This window comes from Nicotiana tabacum, chromosome 18 (assembly GCF_000715075.1).
Source record: "Nicotiana tabacum cultivar K326 chromosome 18, ASM71507v2, whole genome shotgun sequence".
In the NCBI taxonomy this organism is placed as follows: Eukaryota; Viridiplantae; Streptophyta; class Magnoliopsida; order Solanales; family Solanaceae; genus Nicotiana; species Nicotiana tabacum.
In genome coordinates, this window is record NC_134097.1 from 102,908,630 (window position 1) to 102,933,098 (window position 24,469).

Sequence of the window (24,469 nt, forward strand, 5' to 3'; positions counted from 1 at the left end):
CTCCATACTCCACCCTACTCCTCTGGAACATATGGATTAACAGGAACTTAAACCTCTTCAACCATAATTCAGCCACTATATACCACAAAAAAATCATTCTACAAGTAGCAGAATTTGTATCACTCACTCTGATTACAACAACCTCAAAACCCAGGTTATAAGTACCAATAAAGTAGTTAACACCACCTACGAGTCTTTACAAGCTAAACATTAATGGTGCTTATGATCCAAATAACCAAACTAGTGGTTGGGGGGAGGGGAGCTCATCAGAGACCACAATGGTTCATGGGTCGTGTGTTTTGCACTGCAATATCCGCCCTTCATGTTGAGCTGCTTGTACTACTAGCAGGACTGGAACTCTCATTTACAAAAAAAAAATCTCTTTCAATTATAGTGGAAACAGATTCGCAGGTATTATGTAATGTATTTAAGTTTGAACAACATCGATACTCACATCTTTTTAATGTTTGCAGTTTTCTTTTTGATGTTGTTGGATTGGAGGCTATAACTCATATATATATCGGAAAGGCAACTTTGTGGCTGACGCTCTAGCAAAGTATGGATGTTCCATGCAACCATCAACAACGGAGGGAGACAATACAATATTCTGGAAAACTCCCCCGGACTTTATTTTACATACTTTTAATAAAGACATATTCGGAAAAATTGTTATGCGATCTACTCCTGTATTATGTAATAACTAAACTTCTTATGCTTTTGATATAAAGTATTCTGGTCATTAGCTTAAAAAAAAAAAAGTTAAAGCTAATGGTTCAGACGAAAAAGTGGCTCCTGCATATACATTTTATTTTTATTTTTTTATATCAACTAATTAAGAAAAATATTTTAAATTTCAATTATGTCTATAAATTTACTAGTTGTAACATAAGTTGGGACCTGACAAGTTAATAGTATTTGTTTGCCACTCTCGGAAACTAATACCTAATGGATTATTTTGACTTTAATGTAACCAAGATAATACTACTAATAGGAGTAAATTATAATAATCGGGCACATGGTTAATAACTGGGAGCCCATCGTCTTCCAGCAGTCTTTGAAGTTCTACGGTTCTACCTACCTCTTTCTTCTCGCAATCAAATACCTTCCTATCTCTTTTCATGTGTAATGTAAGATGAAAACTATATATCCTTCTCTATTAATTGTGCTTGACATTTATTAGTAAGGTCAACCATATCAAGTATATAATTTCATGAGTGCCTTGGTGGTTTTCTTCATGGAAATGATATAGTGCGGAAGTCAGTTGAATTTTGTATTTCTCTTTATAATAACAAAGACATGTCAGGTCTAAACTCTAAAGGGAGGCATGTTACACATAGTCTTATTTCTCCTTGTCCTGGAGTTTTATTCCCTGTTAGGACCAACAAGTCCTAATATGCTTTACAAAATTTCATAGAAGTCCTAACACAGTTAATCTAATAGTATTTGATTTCATTTACCTCGATTTGATATTCTTGTATTTAATTAAATTGAGATTATATTCCTCATCACATTTTACATTAGCTTAACTATATAAATGAACAAGAGACATTTAATTAAATGGTTGCATTTATTACTAACGGGATACTCATCAATTAACGAGAACGGCTTATTATTTATTTATTTATTTCTATTTCTTAAAAAAAAATTCTCCATCTTTTGGGGTTGGTGGGACTGTGAATATTGTAGCGGACGGGGAAGAGCCAAGAGAGGGAGGATTCTTGGTAAGATTATTGTCCTAGATCTAGGTGATGCCGGTGAAGTTGGATTCACTAATATTATATAAGTAATTTTCTTATCCCAATTTATGTATGAGCTTATTTTTAAACTGTCCTAAAAAGAATACTCCCGCCGTTCCAATTTATGTGAACACGTTTGATTGAGCACGAAGTTTAACAAAAAATGAAGACTTTTTGAATTTGTAGTGTTAAACAAGTCAAAAAGGAGCCTAGAGTATTTGTGTAGTTATAAAAGCTTCTCATTAAGGGTAGAATTGTAAGTTTAAGCTAAATTGTTACCAAATTTAGAAAGGGATCATTCTTTTTGGAACGGACCAAAAAGGAAATAGATTCACATAATCTGAAACGGAGGGAGTAATATTTTTCTATGTTTCGAAAGAATTTAATTTTATCATTTATATTTTACGCTTAATGAGATTATTAATAATTACGCAAATATTTATTCTAAACCACAAGTTCAAAAAGTCTTTATTTATAAATTTTGTATCTAATCAAATTGCATCACAATGTAAATATCGCTAACCATAAAACTCAATATATAATATCATGTATATAATGAATTTTTGGAGGGCAGGAAGGGGCATCATGTGCAGCATAACTTCAACGGCAGACATGAGGAAGGAAGAGTGGTGGTGGACATGTTGAACCTCTAAAAAGGTTTAAAAAAATTCTGAGCCCTTATTTTGTCCCACAAAATTCTCTTATTCTCCGCAATCCTCTCTTGTTTTATAAAGCTGCTATTGTCTTCAATCTTACGAATTCAAGGATCTCTATCCATTTACATACAACTCAATCCTCTCCATTTTTTCCTTCCCTTTTTTCCTATCCAATTTGTAGAGATCCTTAATTTACTTCCTCATTGCACGACATCATGGTATTCTTCTTCCTCTCTCGGCTTTTACCTTTCCAAGACCCTTTTAATTTGGATACATTATACAGCATATATTTGTTTTCTTTTGCTTTCGCGATGTTGATGATGTTGCATTTAAAATGTTCCCAACTAGTGCTTTGATCATCTTCTGCGTAAAAAGCTTCTAGTATTATAATGCCTAGTGTGATATTTCTAAAAGCTGCATTTTGGAGCTCGAAATATGAAAGGAGATAATCTAAAAGAGAATGCTGTGATTAAAACAGAGGAAAAAGACTAGTCCTTTTATTATCCATTTGCCATATTTCTGGTCTTGAAAAAGGGAACTATTGGTTGCCCTTGTTTGGATTTAATGGATTTGCTATGCTACGCTTATTGCTTTTTTTTGTTTTCTAATTTATGAACTCATGGTATATGCATTTATTTAGTTTAGCTAAAATTTACTGCACGAGGGAATATGGGTGCACCAGACTACGAAATACTTTGTGCACCAGACTACCCTTGTTTTTCTCTTTTCGTTTTTCTTTATGTCATTAAATTTTTGTTGGGCAGGCAAATGCTGCGTCTGGAATGGCTGTGCTAGACGAGTGTAAGCTGAAGTTCTTGGAATTAAAAGCAAAGAGAAACTACAGGTTCATAGTATTCAAGATTGAAGGCCAACAAGTGGTTGTGGAGAAGCTTGGAAATCCTGAAGAAAACTATGACGATTTCACTAACTCTCTGCCTGCCGATGAGTGCCGCTATGCTGTCTTTGATTTCGACTTCATCACTACTGAAAATTGCCAGAAAAGCAAGATTTTCTTCATTGCTTGGTACCATATAATTATTTAGCTAACTCAAATTTGACATCACCCGCATTGTCTTGTCCTGTTTCTAGCAATATACATCACCTGCCTTAATTAGCTTCTCTCTGATAATTTTTTAACATGGATTTTAGGTCACCTGACACATCAAAGGTGAGGATGAAGATGGTGTATGCAAGCTCAAAGGATAGATTCAAGAGAGAACTTGATGGAATTCAAGTCGAATTGCAAGCAACGGATCCCAGTGAAATGAGCTTTGACATTATAAAGTCACGAGCACTTTGAATCTCAGCTTAATAATTACCTATTCCAGCCTCCTTTCAACGCAGTTGAACTCTAGTGTTGTATTATTTCCATTTAATTTATTTAATTATCTCTTGTTTGTGTTCGAATCACACACTCGATCAATAAAAACACAAAGTTCTAATAGGCTGCAGGACTGATACCATAAGTAGGGCAAAGACCTTCAAAGATTAATGGAAGGCTCTTTTAGCAAGTTTTCACTCATATGAGGAATTCCTTTATGTATTTGAGAGAAAGCGAGCTATGCTTAGGTAAGTTCCTTCCGTCAGCTTTAGATAAGTAAATATTCCGGTATGGATTTCATCTAGTATTGTGATGTAATACTATGTACTTTACTGTGTAATCCGTGTGTTGCGGCAATATACTAGCGTGTATGTCAATTCGATGCATTTTACAGAACCAACATTATTGAATGTACTATTCAACTACGTGTTTGATTAAAATGGTGCACAAGAAAGTACTGATAGTTAGAACTAGCGGTGGCAAAATAGTTTTAAAAAAATAGTTATTCACTCATATTATTTATTAAAAAATAAGTTGGTTAATAAACTTTTTAAAAATGAGTTAAATGTGAATTTGAACCATATTATCCACTTGAAAAATGGATAACGAATATATAACTAATGGATTTAACTTTTACATTTGTAAAACTTCAAATTAGGGATTCCTCAAATTTAATTGGCTAAAATTTCTCCTAAAAATATCATATTCAAAAAGATATATGGATAATATGAATCTCCATATTATTCGCCGGTTACCCGTTTTTTATCCGCCGGTTACCCGTTTTTTATCCGTTTAAATATGAATCGGACCAAATAATTTATTCATTTTTTATCTTATTCATTTTCAACCCGCTCTCATCCGACCCTCGTTTGCCACCCCTAGTTAGAACAACTGAAACTGACATATTACAGAGAAAGGTGATGTCGTCAATGAGCTCCTAGTTACACTGATTTGCTTCTTCTATCCATATCAATGTTATTTGACATGGATGATGCGATTCATCCCATTGATTGCTAGCTACAATTTTTCATCCATTTTCTATATTGTAAAACCAGTCAGTCAGCCGAACTACATACTCTTATTACTCTTGGTTCATATACAAACAGCCACACAAGATCATTATGACATAATTCATCGAAAGTGAATATACAAAAGAGATAAATGCACATAGCCGACATGGCCGACCCAATCCAGTCCAGAACAACATCAGATCTCATTATCTAATTACAACTGATTAGACGTGCTCAAACAAACAGAATACCAAACAAAGAAAGACGCAACCAGCATATACAACAGCTTTTTCGAACACAATTTGAAAAGAGGGATCACTATCAAACATAAAAACCACTTAATTACTATCTGAGACCGTAGGGCTCTGTGGTACTGATTTTCCAGTACCTTTGCCAAACCACGAACTTGCAGCACCTTTAATCCTACCTACAATACTCTTTCCTGAACCTTCACCGTGTGTAGCCGCACCAGCAACCCCATGTTCATCTTTAGGTCCTGTTTGTTTGGTTACTTCCTCTGATTCCTTAACCTTCCCTGTTGGCTTTTCTTCCTCTGTTCCCTCAGGTTTATCCTTGTGTTTTGAAAGTGTGCCTGCTATCACCTCAGAAAGTGCCTTATCTTCCTCTCCTGGCTTAAATTTCTCTGCCAAGTACTTCTTCATTGACACTCCTTTATCAGTTGCTTTACTCTTCCCCTCTTCTTCTGTACCGCCAACTTCCCCTGCTCCTTTCTCTGGCCTTATTCCTTCATTCACACTCATTTTCTCGAATGACTGAACTAGTGGTGTAATTCCCGCCGCCTCCTTATCTGTTACACACGCATAATATTTCAACAAAAATCAACTTTTAGGTAATCCAAAGGCAGACTCTCCATAAAACATTCCCTCCGGCCTCTCTCATTTCACTTTTTAGTCGGTCTAACAAAGAATTGTCACTTTTATGTACTTGGACTTATAAATTAGAATTATCAGTTAATCATTAACAAGATAAATTATAGTGACACAAATGTCTAGGACTTATTTTAAACCTAAAATTTCAGAAGTTTCATTTCTTTCACAAACTCTGTGCCCCATAACGAAGCAGATTACTATGTGACATGATATTGTAAAGTTTTTTTACAGACTCTATTTCAAATTCCTGAAAACGTGTAGACCGCGATATGATATGGGAATTAGTGACTACCAAATTTGAGATCAGTCAAAATCAGTCAAAGAGAAACTTACTGTCGCCTGTAGGATCAGTGACTTTGCTCTGATAATTAGAAGAAGCTTTGTCCTCAGGGCGATCTTTTGGTGCATTAGGGTCATCGTCTAACACTGTTGGAAGTCCTATTTTGGTTCCCTGCGCCCCTTCATCTTCTACTTTCCCTTGGCCGTGAACCGGATTTTGACCATGTCTTTCATCCCCTGCAATATATCACAAGTCACGACGCAAATAAAAAGAAATTAACTGTTGTTACAGATTTTAGAGTATTATTCCCTCTGTCCCATAAATTCCATCCAGAGAGTTAAAGAAATTTTTCTTCATTACAATTTTTACACACGCCTTAAATATTTTGAATCCTTAAATCTTATAACTTTTAATACTTTTTTTATAGTTTTAAATATGTAAATCCTATTTTAAATTTTTTATAAATTCTCAAAATCATCACCTGAGTGCAACGCGGTTGGGTGAGTAACATCTTCATAAGCATGGCCACTACGTTGCTGTCCCTCCATAGTTAAAGCTCAAAAGAGGTAAACGTGTTCTGCAGAATTATATTAGCGACTGTTTGGTTGCGAGTTAGGAGAAGAACAACTCGCAGTCTTATATACATAGAAAGAGAAGACGAAAGAGTAAGGTTTATAGGGGGAAACGGAGCTATTGGACTTTTTTGATTGCATGGGGGGTGGCGCTCTGTGAGCAAAACACGTTACGACTTTAGAGGACACCACTTGGGACGTGGCCTTCTATGCCAAAGTTATTGGCCTTTCCCAAGGAAATTAGACAAGTTCCCCTTCTTATCTTCCATGACCATTAGATATTCAACTCATTTAATTTTTTCTTTTTTTTTTGAGATATTATTAATGGTAGATATAGAAGATTTTATGAATTTTACTTTTATAACTTTTTCCCAGTTAAGTCAATTGTTAATGTTATTTAATAAGCACTACATACAATTGAAAAATAATGCTAACTTTTTTGTTCTTATCGAGCATATATATTAAAGTATTTATCTTTTACTAGTATAATTTTAGTTATTTAAATTTATAACTTTCTACAGATTAGGTTTATTAACAATTTGAAAGTTCTTAGATTAAATGTAGATCTTTAACTCGTTTTCTATTCTATAACAAATAATTTTAGACATTGTACCTTGTCAAAATTGTGGTGTATATAAAGTGAAGACATTGTATGTACCTGTGTACGAGTAAAATTGGGGCTGAGTTTTTCCCGATTCCTTGATGTGGAACCCGGGGGGAGGGGGAGGGGGAGCATGGCTCGATGTGATTATAATTGAGGCCCAAGAACCCCTCGTATTGAAATCTGGAGGAACGAACTATGTATCTGAGATCGGGCACGGTGAAATAACGGACCCAGACCAAGTATAGCTTCCAAACTTCGGGAAACGCAGAGAACGCTTACGCATGACAAGTAGGCGGTCGTAATATTTGCCGTCAACCGGATATTATGGTGAGAATCCCATTCAGTATCAACTGTAGATCGATATTTACCGAAAAAAGAAGATTTTTAACTTATTTAGACTTGTACTAGGACTGAAATTCCCCTAGTATATAAAGGGGAAGGTTTTCTTTATTCGCACACATTGTAACATACAAATCAAAGTAATAAAAGTTTACTTTTGTCTCCTAGCTATTTTTTAAAGCATTATTCATTTGTTCTTTACTCGCGATCGAGCTTGTACTAGAGGTCCAATCGAGGACGAATTCCACGGTTCAATCTAAGATCAGGTTTGGTCACCACATTGCGATTGGTTTGATCATTTATTTTGTCTTTCACTCACTTGCATGTTGTTCTTAATCATTCGTGTTGAATTAAATCACATATCCTTTAAACCGCGTAAAAATTTAATTGTTACTCATTTTTTGGGTAAATAGTTTGGCGTCCACCGTGGGACTAAGGATAATAGTGCCAATTTGATACAAATCTTCATAACACACCCTATTTTACGCTTGTTCTTTAAAATTTTTGATTCCAGGTTAGCCCAAAGATGTCAAACTCTCAGTCCGTGCACTTTAATGTTGACGCTGAGTCAGGCCAAACATGGCGAGAATAATAACGTGATACCTAGTAGTGATGTGCCTCTTGTCGATCCAATGATGTCCCAGCCTCCGACCCGGTCGATGCTAACTCACAGGTGGCTATCAACATCAATTTACCAACTGATCCTGAAAACAGCATTCGTAGGGGACCCTGGCCAGCGGCTCGAGAAGCGCCCGAGGGTGAAGGTGATGAGGTGAACCTGCGGTTGATCTTCAAAATGTTGCAGGCTCAACAAGCGGTGATAGCACAGTTGCAGAACTAAAGCCACGTCTCTAAAAGCGTCGAACTCGAGCAATCCCAGGAGAATATTCAAAGGGACGAACAAGTAACCGTGGAACTGGATTAGCTCAAACCCAGGGAAACTTCCGAGGTGATGAAGATGCTCGAAGCATTGACAAAACAGGTAGAGTCAGGCGACAAAAAGATTAAGGCCAACAACAAGAAGGTGGAAACATACAACTCCAAGGTCGATCAAATTCCTGGAGTGCCTCCAATATTAAAGGGATCGACCTCCAAAAAGGTTTATTCAGAAGCCTTTCCCCACCAAGAGTAGAACCGAAGCCAATCCTGAAGAGGTTTCGAATGCCCGACATTCACAAGTATAATGGGATTGCAGATCCAAATAAGCATGTAACCTCCTATACATGCGCGATCAAAGGGAACGACTTAGAAGACGATGAAATCGAGTCAGTGTTGCTAAAAATATTTGGGAAAACCTTGTTCAAGGGAGCAATGATATGGTATAACAACTTGCCTTCAAATTCTATCGACTCATTTGCTATGCTTGTAGATGCTTTTGTGAAGGCCCATGCCGGACCCATCAAGGTAGAGACCAGGAAGTCAGACAGAGGGATAACGAGATGCTCAGGGATTTCGTGTCGAGGTTCCAAATGGAATGGATGAATCTGCCACCGGTTGTAGATGATTGTGTTGTTCAAACATTCACTCAAGGGCTCAACCCACGAAGTTCTATGGCCTCTCAACAGCTAAAGAAAAACTTGGTGGAGTACCCAGTAGTCACCTGGGCCCCTTAGGGATCTGTTTATCCCATCAGAACCGATAATAGATCTAAGAGAACCATAGATCATAAGTTGATGATGGTCCGAGATCGATATCACCCGTACACAGTGGATTAGAGGGGAACTGGACCCGGGCACCACCCAACAAGGAACGAGATGAGGAATGATCAAGGACCGAGCGACCGGGGCCTGATGAGCAAGAGCATGTTTGACAGGCCGCTCGAGAGTAAGGAGGCACCAAGATTATCGGAGTATAATTTTAATGTGAACTCTGCAAGCAATAGTGTCAACCATAGGGCACATTAATGAAACCAAATGGCCCTGACCGTTGCAGTTCGACCCTTCTTAGAGAGATCCTAATTTGGTGTGTAAGTACCATATCACTCACGGTCATAGGATCGAAGATTACCGACAGTTAAGAGAAGAAGTTGCTTGATTGTTCAACAATCGGCACCTCCAAGAATTCCTTAGCGAGCAAGCTAAAAACCACTTCATAAATAGAGATGCCAACAAGCAGGTCAAAAAAGAGGAGCCTCAGCACGTAATTAACATGATCATTAGGGGAGTTGATGTCCCCCAAAGGCCGATGATAAAATGTACTAAAGTGTCTATTACGAGATAAAAATGTACCCTAGATTACGTCCCAGAAGGATATATCTCATTCAGCGACAAAGATGCCGAGGGCATCGTACAGCCTCATAACGATGCACTAGTAATATTTGTACTTATAAATAAATCTGGGGTTAAGCGTGTGTTGCTTGATTCGAGTAGCTCGGACAACATCATTAGATCAAGGGTCGTATAGCAACTAGGGTTACAGGATCAAATTGTACTCACGGTCCGAGTATTAAATGGATTCAACATTGTAACGACCCGACCGGTCGTTTTGAGCTTTTGCACTTTGCTCACCAGTTCTCGGGCATGACTTACCCCGTGTGGTGTATTATGACTTATGTAAATCGTTGGTGTTGGGTTTCAGGTAATCAGAATGAATTTGGAAGAACAGTCTCAGTTGAAAGCTTAAAATTTGAAATGTTTGACCAAGATTTGACTTATGTGTAATTGATCTCGGATTGAAATTTTTATGATTTGGTTAGCTCCGTTAGGTGATTTGGGACTTAGGAGTGTGATCGGAATGCATTTTGGAAGTCCGTGGAAGGTTTAGGCTTGGATTGGCGAAATTGAGATTTTGGCGTTTTCCGGTTGATAGGTGAGATTTTGATATAAAGGTCGGAATGAAATTCCGAGAGTTGCAGTAGCTTCGTTGTGTCATTTGAGATGTGTGTGCAAAATTTCAGGTCATTCGGACGAGATTTGATAGACTTTTTGAACGAAAGAATAATTTAAGAGTTCTTGGAGTTCTTAGGCTTGGATCCTATGTTAATTTGGTGATTGGATGTTGTTGTGAGCGTACCGAAGTTTTGAGAAAGTTTGAACGATGTCATGGGATGTGTTGGTACAATTGGTTTGAAGTTCCGGGAGTTTCGGGTAGGTTCCGGGAGGTTTTAGTGCAAAAATCATAGCCGTAGCGGGTCCACAGGGGTTGCAGGCCACGGAACTCACTCACGCGGTCCGCACAAAAATAAGTGTGTCTGCGGTGAGTGTTGTGCGGACCGCACAAAAGTGGGCGCGGCCAGTGTGAAGAACCTTCCCGCTGGTCCTACTTCAGAAGCTCACATCTTTTGATCTACAAAGAATTTTGAGGTGATTTACAAAACAAAAGTTGTAGCTCTTCGTGGCTAGTGTCCAAAAAGGTAAAGTTATCTCAATTTGGACATCTCTAGAGAAAGTTATGGTCAAAATACTAAAGCATGTCACTACATAGGAAGGCCTGTGCGGTCACGGTTGTTTTTGCGCGGACCGCACTGGCTAGCGCGGACCGCGGTCAATTTGATGCGGCCCGCGGTGGCTGAAATCTGAGGGGTACTCTATAAATACGAGGTTTTGGGTTTTATTTGATATTTTGACCTAGAGAGCTCGGATTTTGGCGATTCTTTGAAGATTTTTTAAGAAATTCATCGTGGTAAGTGATTCTAACTCATATTTGGCTAGAGTACATAAATCTATCATTGAATTCATCATTTAATCCGTGATTTGGAATGAAATTTGGGAAGAAAGTGGTGAAGCCTTTCAAAAATGTAAAATGATGATTTGAAGGGCCAAATGGTATTAGAATTGGATAATTTTCGTATGGCTAGACTCGTGAGAGCATTAGGATTCTAGTTTTGTGAATTTTGTCAAATTTCGAGTTGTGGGCCCGGAGCTCGGGTTTTGGTAATTTCAGAAATCGTGCCCTTTATTGATTGCTTTCGCTTGGGCTTTGTTCCCTTAGCATATTGTGACATATTCGTTCTGATTTTGGATAGATTTGACGCACGTGGAGGCCGATTTGAGGGGCAAAGGCATCGCGAGCTAGAGATTTTGCCGGTTCGAGGTGAGTAATGATTGTAAATGATATCTTGAGGGTTTGAAACCCCGGATTTGCACATCGTAGTGTTGTATTGAGGTGAGAAACGCTCTGGATGACGAGCGTGGGGTCTTTTACTATTGGGGATTGTGACTTGGTCCATCCCGATTGATGATTTTACCGTGTATTTAACTGAAAACTAATTGTTATCATCATTATTTGGGCTGAATGCCATCTTTGGGCCTAGTGCCAGCTATTTTAACCCTTCGGGGATTGTTTTTGATATTTCCTCACTGTTTGATTATATAGTTGAACTCAGTCATGTTATTTTCTACTATTTTCAAAACTCAGCCATGTTACTGTGTTCTAACACTTGAAATGGTATTTTAAATAATATTTTGGGCTGAGCATCATGTTTTACTATTGCCCGAGGGGCTTATGTGAATTTTGACTGAGTAAGGCCGAGGGCCTGTATTGTGAGGATACTCTTGGATCGGGCTACACGCCGCAGAAGTGAGATACTAATTTATATGAGGTCGAGGGCCTAGATTTGATGCCACGAGATGGCTTGATATTGCGCTTGGGCCGTAAGGGGCCCCTCCTGGAGTCTGCACACCCCCAGTGAGCGCCGTCGACGATAAATGGATCGGGATGCACGCCGCAGCGGTGCTGGTATAGTTCTATGTGTTTACTTTATTTCATTTGTCTGCCATTATGTATTGTTGTGCTACTTCATGTGATATCTATCTGATTGCCTGACATTATCTGTTAATTGAGTGTTGCGCCCGAGGGGCGAATTTCCGTGCTTACCTGCACTATTTGTTTTGTATTCATTTGCGTAATTATTGAGAAAGTCATTTTCCAAAGAGTTTTAAACTGAGCTAAGATATTTCTAAAGATTTTACAGCTTCACTATTTTTCTCAAAGGGTTTTTCACTGCCTCTCTACAGCATGTTGGTTGCCTTACGTGATTTCTTACTGCTCAGTTGTTATTTACCTTTATTACTCACTGAGTTAGAGTACTCACTTTAATCCCTGCACCTTGTGTGCAGATGTAGGTATTTAAACACCCAATAGCGGGTTTTGAGCCAATCGGAGGCTAAGTTATCGGAGTTTAGCAAGGTGACCTCCAGCGTTCGCAGCACCGCATTTCTTCCTTTTGTTTATCAGTCCTATTTTGTATAATTCAGACCGTGTAGTTGTATTTATACTCTAATAGATGCTCGTGACTTGTGACACCCCGGTTTGGGCTGTGTCGGGATGGTCTTCTATTGTCATCGTTATTTTCCGCAAATTATGGCTATTATATCATGTTTAGAACTGTTTATGATATTTAACTGTTTAAAAGAAATGTTCTGTTTTGGTTTGGCTGGCCTTGTCTTCACGAGAGGTGTCATCACGACCGAGTTCGGGAATTGGGTCGTGACAAGTTGGTATCAGAGCCTAGGTTACATAGGCCTCACGAGTCATGAGTAGGGTTAGTAGAGTCTCATGGATCGGTACGGAGATGTCTGTATTTATCCTCAAGAGGCTGCAGAACCTTTAGGAAAACTTCACATTCTTGAATTCTTATCGTGCGTCCTTGATTCAGCTTGAAAAGTAACTCTTGAAATTCCTTCCATGCGTTCGCATGTGCGCATGAACACTCAGTATCAGATGTGCCTTGGTGGCTTATGATCCCCTGATCGATGGGCGAGATGCAATCTCTGTGAGTTGATGTTAGGCCAGTCTGGAGGACTTGAGGCCGGATCTTTGCCTATGGCTAGAGCACCGAGGTGCTGATTGTGGGAGCAAGTGTTTTGAACTTATACGTTTGGTATTGCCCCTATTGGTGTGAATAACGGCTGGGTAGCTACGTGATGAGTATGTTAGTACTGCGAGATGTATCTATATGACTCGGAAGTGGAGAGGATGGTCTGCTGGATGATAGATGAGCCATTAATTGTTTGATTTCCATTGTAATTGGATGTGTAGCCCCGAGTTATGGGTGAGTGAAGAATCTTTTCATGTCTCCTAGTTGGAGTGAAGTAAATTTCATGTTGCGGTATGAGTTCAGACTCAGGAAGATTAAACGACTATGTAATGTGTATAATGGTGGAAGGTATACAGAAATGTTATATTGAGGTGAAGCAGGCGGGTTGTCTCCTATGGTGTTCTGAGATTGTGTGATCCTTATGTTGTCTGTTAGAAGATCTCATTCATAAGTGAAACATATATGTTGAAATTTAAATTTGGGTCACTTAATAGAGTGGGCTTAACTGCTATGAGAGTGAATGCGAGATTTGCATAGAGTTAAAGTACCCGATGGTCGGCGTTTCAAGAGCTTATGAAGGACTGAGTCTAATCTCACTATGGTATTATGGAAGCAATAAAGTATACGCGTTATAAGTTATGGTGCGTGTTTCGATCTATGGCTTTGATCCAAGTGGGGGGAGTCCGCTATTGAATAGTTAATTGCACGGTTATGTGCTCTAATGGTTACAGTTTGAGGCGTATTTGCGAATCAGTTATGGCTAGAGTAAAGAAAATTTCAATAAAGGTTATGTTATGCCTTATGGGTGTACGAGAATCGGGGAATGACTTGAGTTGTGGTTGGTAAGGAATGCTCGGTGCATGGGGCAGGATGTTGCTTGGTTATATTGAAATGAGGTCACATTCTGTAGTGTCGGAGTGTAAATGAAGCACAGGTTGTTCGGTTCATTTAATCAATCTAACTGCGGTTTGAGTAGAGTGGATGCCTCTAGAGAATGGTCCTATTGTGTTCAAAATTTTACATGCAAATATTGGAGGCTTTAAAGTTGTACTTATGGATAGAAACTGAGTTTTCCTTGGAAGACGTCAAGACTTGTGGTGTTTTCTATATTAATTGTGGGATTCTATGTATTAATATTAGGAGGTAACGGATTTAGATCCGCAGGAAGTTCTTCAGAGCGAAGTATTTCGAATGTAGTGCTTTTGGGAATAATTAAGAAAGAATATCAAGTTGAAGATGAATTAGAAGGAAATTTAGATAGATGGGGTAGCTTTATAGTAGACCGAATCGGTATGGTAAGGATATGACTAATTCCTGGTGTGTGTTCGAGGTAATAAGTTCTTTCAGGTATTTTGCGGCGATGCTCTTAGGTTTTGATGGCTTGCTTAGCTTGGTTGAGTTAGAAGGATTCAGTCCTGACATGTCTGATTTGTGCAAAGGGAACGCGGAGAGTTCTTGATGGTTTCCACCACAGTTAGAGAGGTATATTTTTCCTATTGGTGTGAGGAGAATGGGATGTATAGTGGTTCTCTTCTAGATGGAATCAATGGGGAGTTCTTGGTTAGTGGAATACATAGTTGCTTGTGATTCGGAAGGGATATGGAGTTCTCATGGTTATCCTAGGATGGTACGAGTTATGCAGTATGTCGTGAAGGATTGAGAATCGCGTGTGTAAGGTTACAGTTCAATTCTAAGCGGAAAGTCATAGAAATTCTTAGGCAGCACGGGCAATTTCAGATGATTTGAGAAATGATCTTCGGATGCTTAAAGAAATGGTAATGCTAACTGAGGTGATTTGGCGAGGGTGTATGTTTTAGGAAAATGGCAATGTGATTAAGTTGATGGCACTTCGATAGTATTGCGTCACTTTCTGGCTAGATCGACTGCTGATATTCGAGTCTGCTTGGTGGCACAGAAGAATTTTAGAGTATCTCTCATGAAATGATTGGGTATTAAAGGTGTAGCATATATGTGGACAGCGAAATTGGGATCAGATATGGTGATTCATGGGCCATATGGATTTTGAGATGGAGGTTCTCATAATCAGGCTATGTTGTTGTTGTGGATCATGTGTATCGGCACTGTTTAGCGACTACCAGGATTTGGAGACCCGGGCGGATCTTTTGTGGTTTGGTAGATTAGATCTTGGACGTGATATTGGGTTCAGACTGGTTGTCTCTGTGTTGCGTTATTCTGGGCTATTGCGCTTGGGGCTATGCCGGAAATGCCACGGGTTGGGTGGCGAGGTGCGTCGGATTATGTTCTAATAGAGTGATTTATATTTCAAGGACCCAGCAGACGGCTGGGAAGGATTGCCTTTCTTAATTGAGCTTTCATGATGGATGTCAGTGCAGAGGATTCTACCACTGATTCAGTTCCGGTGTTGAAGGACTCTCCGGATGTGTTTCTTGTGGCCGGGCATGTCGCCGGGCAGGGTTGTTGATTTCGGTATTGACTTGGTGTCGGGCACCGTATCGTATGGCTCCAGCAGGAGTTTTAGTAGTGAAAGGAGCAGCTTTAGGCTTCCTTGATAAGGAGTTCGTTGGCAGGCCAATGTGGATGCGTGTTCTAGCGGAGTCAGCTTAGTTGGCCCCAAACTGTATTGTTGAGGGACAGGTTGATGCGACCGTTATTGAGCTTACTAGTGATCTGGGAGATCTATGAGTTGCCTTCCTATGTTGCGAGACGTTATGATTTTTGGGTTATGGGCACATATGGTGTGGTTCTATTGGGGTTCATAGTGGAAGTCGAGCGGGGAAAAGTAATTGGGTGTTGCTCGGTGAATGGCGTATCGGTTATGTCCTATCGGGTTTGTGTGGTATATGTTATTTGTTTCACTGTCAAATTGTGAGTGATTGTCGATTTTGAGCATAATGGCTTGAGGTGTTCCATGTGGAACAGTGGTTGGATAGAATCGTGCATTGCAACGAAGATTCTATGGAGGCATGATCCTTCGAGTTAGATTCGTGTGTTCTATTTCGATGATGTGAAATGGGTCCTCAGCCTTGTGTTGCGGTGGATCTGGTGAGCTTGAGGTACAACTCTTTCATTTAAGTCATTTTCATGATTTGAGTAGGTTCGGACCGTTGCTTATTGGTGCGCGATTATGCAAGTCGTGACTTAGGCCTCTATTGACGTGTCATGTTACCAGAGTGGTGTGTTGGATTAGGGGAGATTGCCGGGATCATTAATGAATACGAACGGCTTTGATTTCAGCTTGTTGGAAGGATAATACCGAGGTTCAGTCCGGAACTTGCTGTGGTATTAGCCAAAAAGGGAAGCGGCTTCATGAATGATTGATCTGGGAAAATGGTTATGGCTTACCGCATTTTTTTTTGTGATCATTGGCAGTATATGAAAGTGTTGGGGTGAGACTATAGTTGATAAGAGTTTTTCTATTGGTATTCGGGTGCTGTGTGCAGTTGCTGTAATTAGAAGTTATCATTACGAGTGTTTAAGTCATGTGGTATATCAAATGATTGCATCTGAGATTGCAAGTATGGGTAATTATAGCTTGTTCGGACTTATTCTGAATATAGATATGATATTCTGATCTTGTGAATGATTTCAGAAGTGGAAATGTGGTTCTAAGGCTTATGAGTTAGATTGGGTTGTGAAATTTCAATTACTGTGTGTTATCGGACCTATATGAGATAGGGTAACGTGGTATCACCCCCGGGTATATGCATGGTAAGGTTATTCAGTGATTGGATGGCTTTTAGAACAACTCTGGGCACGTTCGCGGACGAACGTATGTTTAAGTGGGAGAGGATGTAAAGACCCGACCGGTCGTTTTAAGCATTTGCACTTCGCTCGCTAGTTCTCGGGCATGACTTACCCTGTGTGGTGTATTATGACTTATATAAATCGTTGGTGTTGGGTTTCAGGTTAATCAGAATGAATTTGGAAGAACAGTCTCAGTTGAAAGCTTAAAATTTGAAAGGTTTGACCAAGATTTGACTTATGTGTATTTGATCTCGAATTGAAATTTTTATGATTTGGTTAGCTCCGTTAGGTAATTTGGGACATAGAAGTGTGATCGAAATGCATTTTGGAAGTCCGTGGAAGGTTTAGGCATGGATTGGCGAAATTGAGATTTCGGCGCTTTCTGGTTGATAGATGAGATTTTGATATAAAGGTCGGAATGAAATTCCGAGAGTTGCAGTAGCTTCATTGTGTTATTTGGAATGTGTGTGCAAAATTTCAGGTCATTCGGACAAGATTTGATAGACCTTTTGAGCGAAAGCATAATTTAAGAGTTCTTGGAGTTCTTAGGCTTGGATCCTATGTTAAATTGGTGATTGGATGTTGTTGTGAGCATTCCGAAGTTTTGAGCAAGTTTGAACGATGTCATGGGATGTGTTGGTACAATTGGTTTGAAGTTCCGGGAGTTTCGAGTAGTTTTTGGGATGTTTTAGTGCAAAAATCATAGCCGTAGCAGGTCCACAGGGGTTGCAGGCCACAGAACTCACTCACGCGGTCCGCACAAAAATAAGTGCGCCCGCGGTGAGTGTTGAGAGGACCGCACAAAAGCGGACGCGGCCGCGGTAGGCGTCGCGCGGACCGCACAAAAGTGGGCGCGACCGCGGTGAAGAACCTTCCCGTTTGTCCTACTTCGGAAGCTTATATCTTTTGATCTACAAGGAATTTTAAGGTGATTCAAAAACGAAAGTTGTAGCTTATCGTAATTTAGACATATCTAGCGAACGTTATGGTCCAAATACTAAAGCCTATCACTGCAGAGGAAGGCCTGTGCGTCCGCGGTTGTTTTTGCACGGACCGCACTGGCTAGCGCGGCCCGCGGTCGATTTGGGGCGGCCCGCGGTGGCTAAAATCTTAGGGGTACTCTATAAATATGAGGTCTTTGATTTTATTTGATATTTTGACCTAGAGAGCTCGGATTTTGGCGATTTTTCGAAGGTTTTTCAAGAAATTCATCGGGGTAAGTGATTCTAACTCAGATTTGGCTAGAGTACATGAATCTATCATTGAATTCATCATTTAATCCGTGATTTGGAATGGAATTTGGGAAGAAAATGGTGAAAACTTTCAAAAATGTAAAATGATGATTTGAAGGGCCAAATGATATCAGAATTGGATAATTTTTGTATGGTTAAACTCGTGAGAGCATAAGGATTCTAGTTTTGTGAATTTTGTCAAATTTCGAGACGTGGGCCCGGGGCTCAGGTTTTGGTAATTTCGAGAATCGTGCCCTTTATTGATTGTTTTCGTTTGGGCTTTGTTCCCTTAGCATATTGTGACGTATTCGTTCTGATTTTGGATAGATTCGACGCACGTGGAGGCCGATTTGAGGGGCAAAGGCATCGCGAGCTAGAGATTTCGCCGATTCGAGGTGAGTAATGATTGTAAATGATATCTTGAGGGTTTGAAACCCCGGATTTGCACATCGTAGTGCTGTATTGAGGTGAGAACGCGTTGGATGACGAGCGTGGGGTCTTTTACTATTGGGGATTGTGACTTGGTCCGTACCGATTGATGATTTTACCGCGTATTTAACTGAAAACTAATTGTTATCATCATTATTTGGGCTGAATGCCATCTTTGGGCCTAGTGCCAACTATTTGAACCCTTCGGGGATTGTTGTTTGATATTTCCTCACTGTTTGATTATATAGTTGAACTCAGTCATGTTATTTTCTACTGTTTTCCAAACTCAGCCATGTTTACTCTGCTCTAACACTTGAATGGTATTTTAAATAATATTTTGGGTTGAACATCATGTTTTACTGTTGCCCGAGGGGCTTATGTGAATTTTGACTGAGTAAGGCCGAGGGCCTGTATTGTGAGGATACTCTTGGATCGGGCTGCACGCTGTAGTAGTGAGATACTGATTTATATGAGGCCGAAGGCCTAGATTTGATGCCACAAGATGGCTTGATATTGCGCTTGGGCCGTAAGGGGCCCCTCCCGGAGTCTGTACACCCCAGTGAGCATCGTCGACGATAAATGGATCGGGCTGCACGCCGCAGCTATATATGGATCGGGCTGCACGCCGCAACGGTGTTGGTACTATTCTATGTGTTTACTTTATTTCATTTGTCTGCCATTATCTGTTGTTGTGCTACTTCATGTGATATCTATTTGATTGCCTGACATTATCTGTTAATTGAGTGTTGCACCCGAGGGGAGGATTTCCATGCTTATCTACACTATTTGTTTTGTATTCATTTGCGTAACTGTTGAGAAAGTCATTTTCAAAAGAGTTTTAAACTGAGTTAAGATATTTCTAAAGATTTCACAGCTTCACTATTTTTCTCAAAGGGTTTTCACTGCCTCTCTACAGCATGTTGGTTGCCTTACGTGATTTCTTACTACTCAGTTGTTATTTACCTTTATTACTCACTGAGTTGGAGTACTCACTTTACTCTCTGCACCTTGTGTGCAGATGCAGGTATTTAAACACCCAGTAGTGGGTTTTGATCCGATCGGAGCCTAAGTTATCGGAGTTTAGCAAGGTGACCGCCAGCGTTCGCGGCACCGCATTTCTTCCTTTTGTTTATCAGTCCTATTTTGTATAATTCAGACTGTGTAGTTGTACTTATACTCTAATAGATGCTCGTGACTTGTGACACCCCGATTTGGGATGTGTCGGGATGGTTTATTCTATTGTCATCGTTATTTCTGCAAATTATGGCTATTATATTTTGTTTAGAACTGTTTATGATATTTAACTATTTAAAAGAAATGTTCCGTTTTGGTCTGGCTGACCTTGTTTTCACGAGAGTCGTCATCACGACCGGGTTCGGGTATTGGGTCGTGACAAACATGGAGTGCGAGACTACAAAAGGTGAGATAACTGTACCGGTAAACACCGCTTGGACCACCCAAGAAACAAAGTTCTATGAGATCAAAGGGGATATGAGGTCAATGCTTTGCTTGGAAGGCCATGGGTCCACAAAATGAGGGTGGTGCCTTTGACCTTACACCAGGCGCTGAAATTTCCCACTCCAAGAGGAGTCAAAATGGTCTATGGAGAACAGCCAACCGCAGGGGAAATGTTCGATGTCGATGAAGTGATCGATACGTGTGGTTTCAACATCAAAAAGCGCGGAACCAACCAAAAAATAAGAAACTAAATATCAATCAATGATACTGGCCTCGAATGAGCCGGGAAAACAAAGAGCACAGAGCGTATGATGAGGACAATTACAGTGTCTCGAGATCATTCATTGCACCCGACGCCACCAAATCAACGATCGAGGAGCTGGAGCAAGTTATATTGATCGATCAACTACCGGATCGAAATGTATACCTGGGCACAGGGTTAACCCCCGAGCTCAGGAAAAAACTTATTGATTTTATTACAGCTAATGCCGATTGTTTTGGCTGGTCCCATCTAGATATGACAAGGATCCTACTGGAGGTAACCACTTACAAGTTGATCTTGGATCCAAAGATACATCCGGTTAAGCAGAAGAGAAGGCCAGAGCCCGAGATTAAACATGCATTCATCAAGGGCGGGGTATCCAAATTTCTAAAAATAGGTTCTATCCGGGAACTTAAATACCTGGATTAGTTAGCTAAGGTAGTGGTATGTCGAAAAAAGGTAATAAACTAAGGATGTGTTTAGATTATAAGGATCTGAACAACACATATCCAAAGGATTATTTCCCTTTGCCTAACATCAATCGAATGATCGGTGCGACGGTTGGACACGAGATACATAGTTTTCTCGATGCCTACTCCGAGTACAACCAAATTCGAATGGAGACAGATGATCACGAAAAGACCTTCTTCATAACCAAATTAGGCACCTACTGCTATAATGTAATGTCACTCAGATTAAATAACTCCGGTGCCACATACCAATGCCTAGTCAACGGGATGTTCGAAGAACAAATAGGAAAATTAATGGAAGTTTATATTGATGATATGCTGGTTAAGTCCTTGCGAGAAGAGGACTATTTGAAACATTTGCAGGAAACCTTCGACATATTGAGAAAGTACAACATGAAGCTAAACCCGAAGAAGTGCGCATTTGTGGTCAACTCGGGCAACTTTCTCGGATTCATGGTATCTAATCGGGGAATAGAGATCAACCCCGACAAATAAAGGCCATGGAGGACATCACCGTAGTCAACAACGTCAAGGGAGTACAAAAACTGACCGAGCAGATAGACGCTTTGGGCCAGTTCATCTCGAGATTGTCAATTAAGAGTCATCGATTCTTCTCACTATTGAAAAAGAAGAAGAACTTCTATTGGACTCCGGAATGCCAGCAAGCTTTGGAAGAACTCAAGCGCTACCTATCAAGCCCCCCTTGCTGCACACTCCGAAGGCAAATGAATAGATGTACCTCTACTTGGCGATTTTTGAGGTGGCGGTAGGTAGTGTCCTAGTCCGAGAAAAAAAAGGTACACAATTTCCTATTTATTATGTTAGTATAACCCTAAGCGATACCGAAACAAGGTATGATCACCTAGAAAAATTAGCATTCTCCCTACTAAGCGCTTCTAGGAAATTAAAATCGTACTTTCAATGTTACCCTATATATGTCCTGACCTCTTACCCAGTGAGGAATGTCATGTATATGCCCGAGATCTCGGGCCGGCTAGCCAAATGGGTCGTAGAGATTAGCGGGTATAATATCAAGTATAGACCCTAGACTGCCATAAAATCTCAGATTTTGGCTAACTTTATGCCAATCTTGATACCCGAGGTCGAAAGGGAATTGCTGTTCACTTCGGGGACTGGCTCGAGGATCTAGACCCCTATTCACGGATGGTGCCTCCAATGCAAGAGGGTCAGGGATCGGTATCGTATTAAAACCATATGCGGTAACGTAATTAGACAGTTCGTTAGAACTGTGAAAGTGACTAACAATAAAGCCGAGTATGAAGCTATAATTGCAAGTCTAGAACTAGCTAAGAGCCTTGAGGCCAAAGTGATCGAAGCCAAATATGACTCCCTTCTTGTCGTAAATCAAGTTAATGAAATGTTCGAAGTAAAAAAGGAATGATTGCGGAGGTACATGGACAAATTGCAGGTGACCCTACATCAATTCAATGAATGGACTCTGTAGCACGTACCTCGGGATCAAAATAGTGAGGCTGATGCATTGGCCAACTTGGGGTCATCTGTCGACTCCGATGAATTCGACTCGGTGGTAGTGGTACAACTGATGAACTCGGTCATAGAAAAAGGTCACGCCAAAGTAAACTCGGCAAGTTTGACTTGGGATTGGAGAAACAAATGCGTAGACTGCCTGAAGACAAGAAAATTGCCATCACATCCCAAGGAATCGAAAGCCCTGCGCACCAAAGCTGCCAAGTTTAGCTTGTCACACCTTTTTTTTACCTACCCCCGAAAGGGTATATGGGAGTTTTTTCCAATTTAAAGTGATAATCGAAACGGGATCATTTTATTAAAATTCAGAGTCGCCACTTGGAATAATTTTATGGTGTCCCAAGTCACCGATCCAAATCCCGAATCAAGGAAAAGATTGACTCTGTATTACAGTCCGCGAACACAGAAATCCGGGTAAGGAATTCTGTTAACCCGGGAGAAGGTGTTAGGCATTCCCGGGTTCCGTGGTTCTAGCACGGTCGCTCAACTGTTATAATTGGCCTAATTATCCGATTTTTACACGTTTTAAACATATTGTACATTTTTTTAACTTTTTAGCCGCTTTTAATATTTCGGAAAAATTCAAGGTTATTTAAAACACATCATAAGCCACGCTACATGAAATGCACCCATGGTTCACGACACGTTCTATTTAACCTTGTTAGAAATTGAAGTCGGGTCACATGAAATGCACACCCGGATTTGAAGATTTATGTATCACGACTATGCCACGGGAATTATACCCATAGTCGTGATGATTTAATATTAATCATGCCTAAAGCCACTAGCACACTTAAATTATGTTTCTAATCTTTGAGATTACCGGTGAAGCTATTGAATTAAGGATAACACATTCATGTGGAAAAAATGCTTGTAACAAAATTTCATTTTTTTCTTTTATTGTCTTTGCTATACGTTTAACTCATTCATTGTTTTTATGAGAATAATAACAGGAGTGATTCTTAGTCAAACTATTTAATGCTTAACATAATGATTAACCTCGAATTGTTGATTTCAGATTTCATATGAATTTGGTCTAACAGTGGAATAACTCCCTTCCAATGGACCATAGGCAACTAAGTATATGTGTAATTTAATTATTATCTTCCTAAATTCCAAACCAAGTGTCCACTATACATATTAATATAATAACACACTTATAAGATTTAGTAGCACATTTTACGATTTAAACTACATCTAACTAAATTTTAGGCTAGCTATGAAAACTAAGAATGAAAACAACAATAGCAAAAAGAAGCTGCTGAGCTATCACGCTCCCAATCAAAAAATGATATTAGAAATAAATTAAAATGATAAGAGTGAAGAACAAATGGATAAAACAGTCATATGCCAAAATAAATATCCAAAATTTAAGAGTTTAAGAAATGAACCTTTTTTTAACAGGAACAACTTCTAATTCTTGAATAAGCATCAAATAAAGACCTGGATCGGAAGACTCGACGACTTCGCTTCACTCAACTTTGGAGCTGCTCACTTTGTGCTTTTATTGATCTGTTTTGAGCTGGGTTCGGAGCAGTTTTTATGGATTTTGGCTGCAGTTTTTTGAAGGAGATGAAACTAGTCTTTTGGGTGAAAGGGGGCTATTTCGAGCTGCATTTCAGAGGCTGCTCTTGCTAAATTTTTGAGCTGAGATGATGGTGTTTTGGAGAGATAGGGAGAAGAAGGGACGATGTAGGGATTGAAAGTTGATTGACAAAGTGGAACAAGACCGATTTCTGGGAGGTGAAGTTGAAGGATGAAAAGTCAGAAGAATGAGTGAATGTGAAAATGGGTTTGTTGGGAATCAGTGAAGTATTTGGAAGTGAAGGAAATGTAGAAGAAGGCAGCAGCTTTCTACGGTTTCTCTTGGAAAATCGGAGTTCGTTCCTAGCTTTAGGAAATTAAGCCTTCTTTTATAAGGAGTAAGAATTAGGTTAGGCAAAATGGAAAATGGGTATGGGCTCAATGTTTTGGGCTATCCGAAATTGGGCATTTCCAATCCAAAATCTTAATTCTTTTATACAATTAATGTAAAAGCTATACTATAAAATACATAACTAACTCTAATTAATTAAAATAATAAGTATTATATTGTGAAACTATTTTTGGTATTTTTCAAGATTATATAAAAATAAAAAATAAAAAATAAAAATAGGTGAAAATAACATTACTACATTAAGTACTAATTAACCTTAAATTAAATGGACTTGAAATTAT

At 39.5% G+C, this 24,469-nt stretch overlaps 2 protein-coding genes across 6 annotated transcripts; one reads left to right on the plus strand and one right to left on the minus strand.

Annotated features, from left to right (window-relative positions):
• The first annotated feature begins 2,470 nt into the window (after positions 1–2,470).
• On the plus strand, positions 2,471–3,836 carry LOC107783999 (actin-depolymerizing factor 7). Its single transcript, XM_016605039.2, has 3 exons — positions 2,471–2,610; positions 3,157–3,416; positions 3,542–3,836. Exons 1-3 carry the CDS (start codon positions 2,608–2,610, stop codon positions 3,690–3,692), a joined length of 414 nt encoding a protein of 137 aa, XP_016460525.1. The 5' UTR covers positions 2,471–2,607; the 3' UTR covers positions 3,693–3,836.
• Positions 3,837–4,812: 976 nt separating this feature from the next.
• On the minus strand, positions 4,813–24,145 carry LOC107784000 (uncharacterized). 5 transcript variants are annotated; one of them, XM_016605044.2, is made up of 5 exons: positions 23,644–24,145; positions 22,216–22,391; positions 6,375–6,490; positions 5,947–6,129; positions 4,813–5,531 (listed from the first exon to the last, which is right to left on the minus strand). In XM_016605044.2, the coding sequence occupies exons 3-5, from the start codon at positions 6,439–6,441 to the stop codon at positions 5,062–5,064; spliced, it is 720 nt and encodes a 239-aa protein (XP_016460530.1). In that variant the 5' UTR covers positions 6,442–6,490; positions 22,216–22,391; positions 23,644–24,145; the 3' UTR covers positions 4,813–5,061. The 5 variants fall into 5 exon arrangements, with proteins under 5 accessions (XP_016460530.1, XP_016460528.1, XP_016460527.1 ...); XM_016605042.2 differs by having other exon boundaries at positions 6,375–6,470; positions 22,216–22,436; XM_016605041.2 differs by having other exon boundaries at positions 22,216–22,436.
• Between the last annotated feature and the right edge of the window lie 324 nt (positions 24,146–24,469).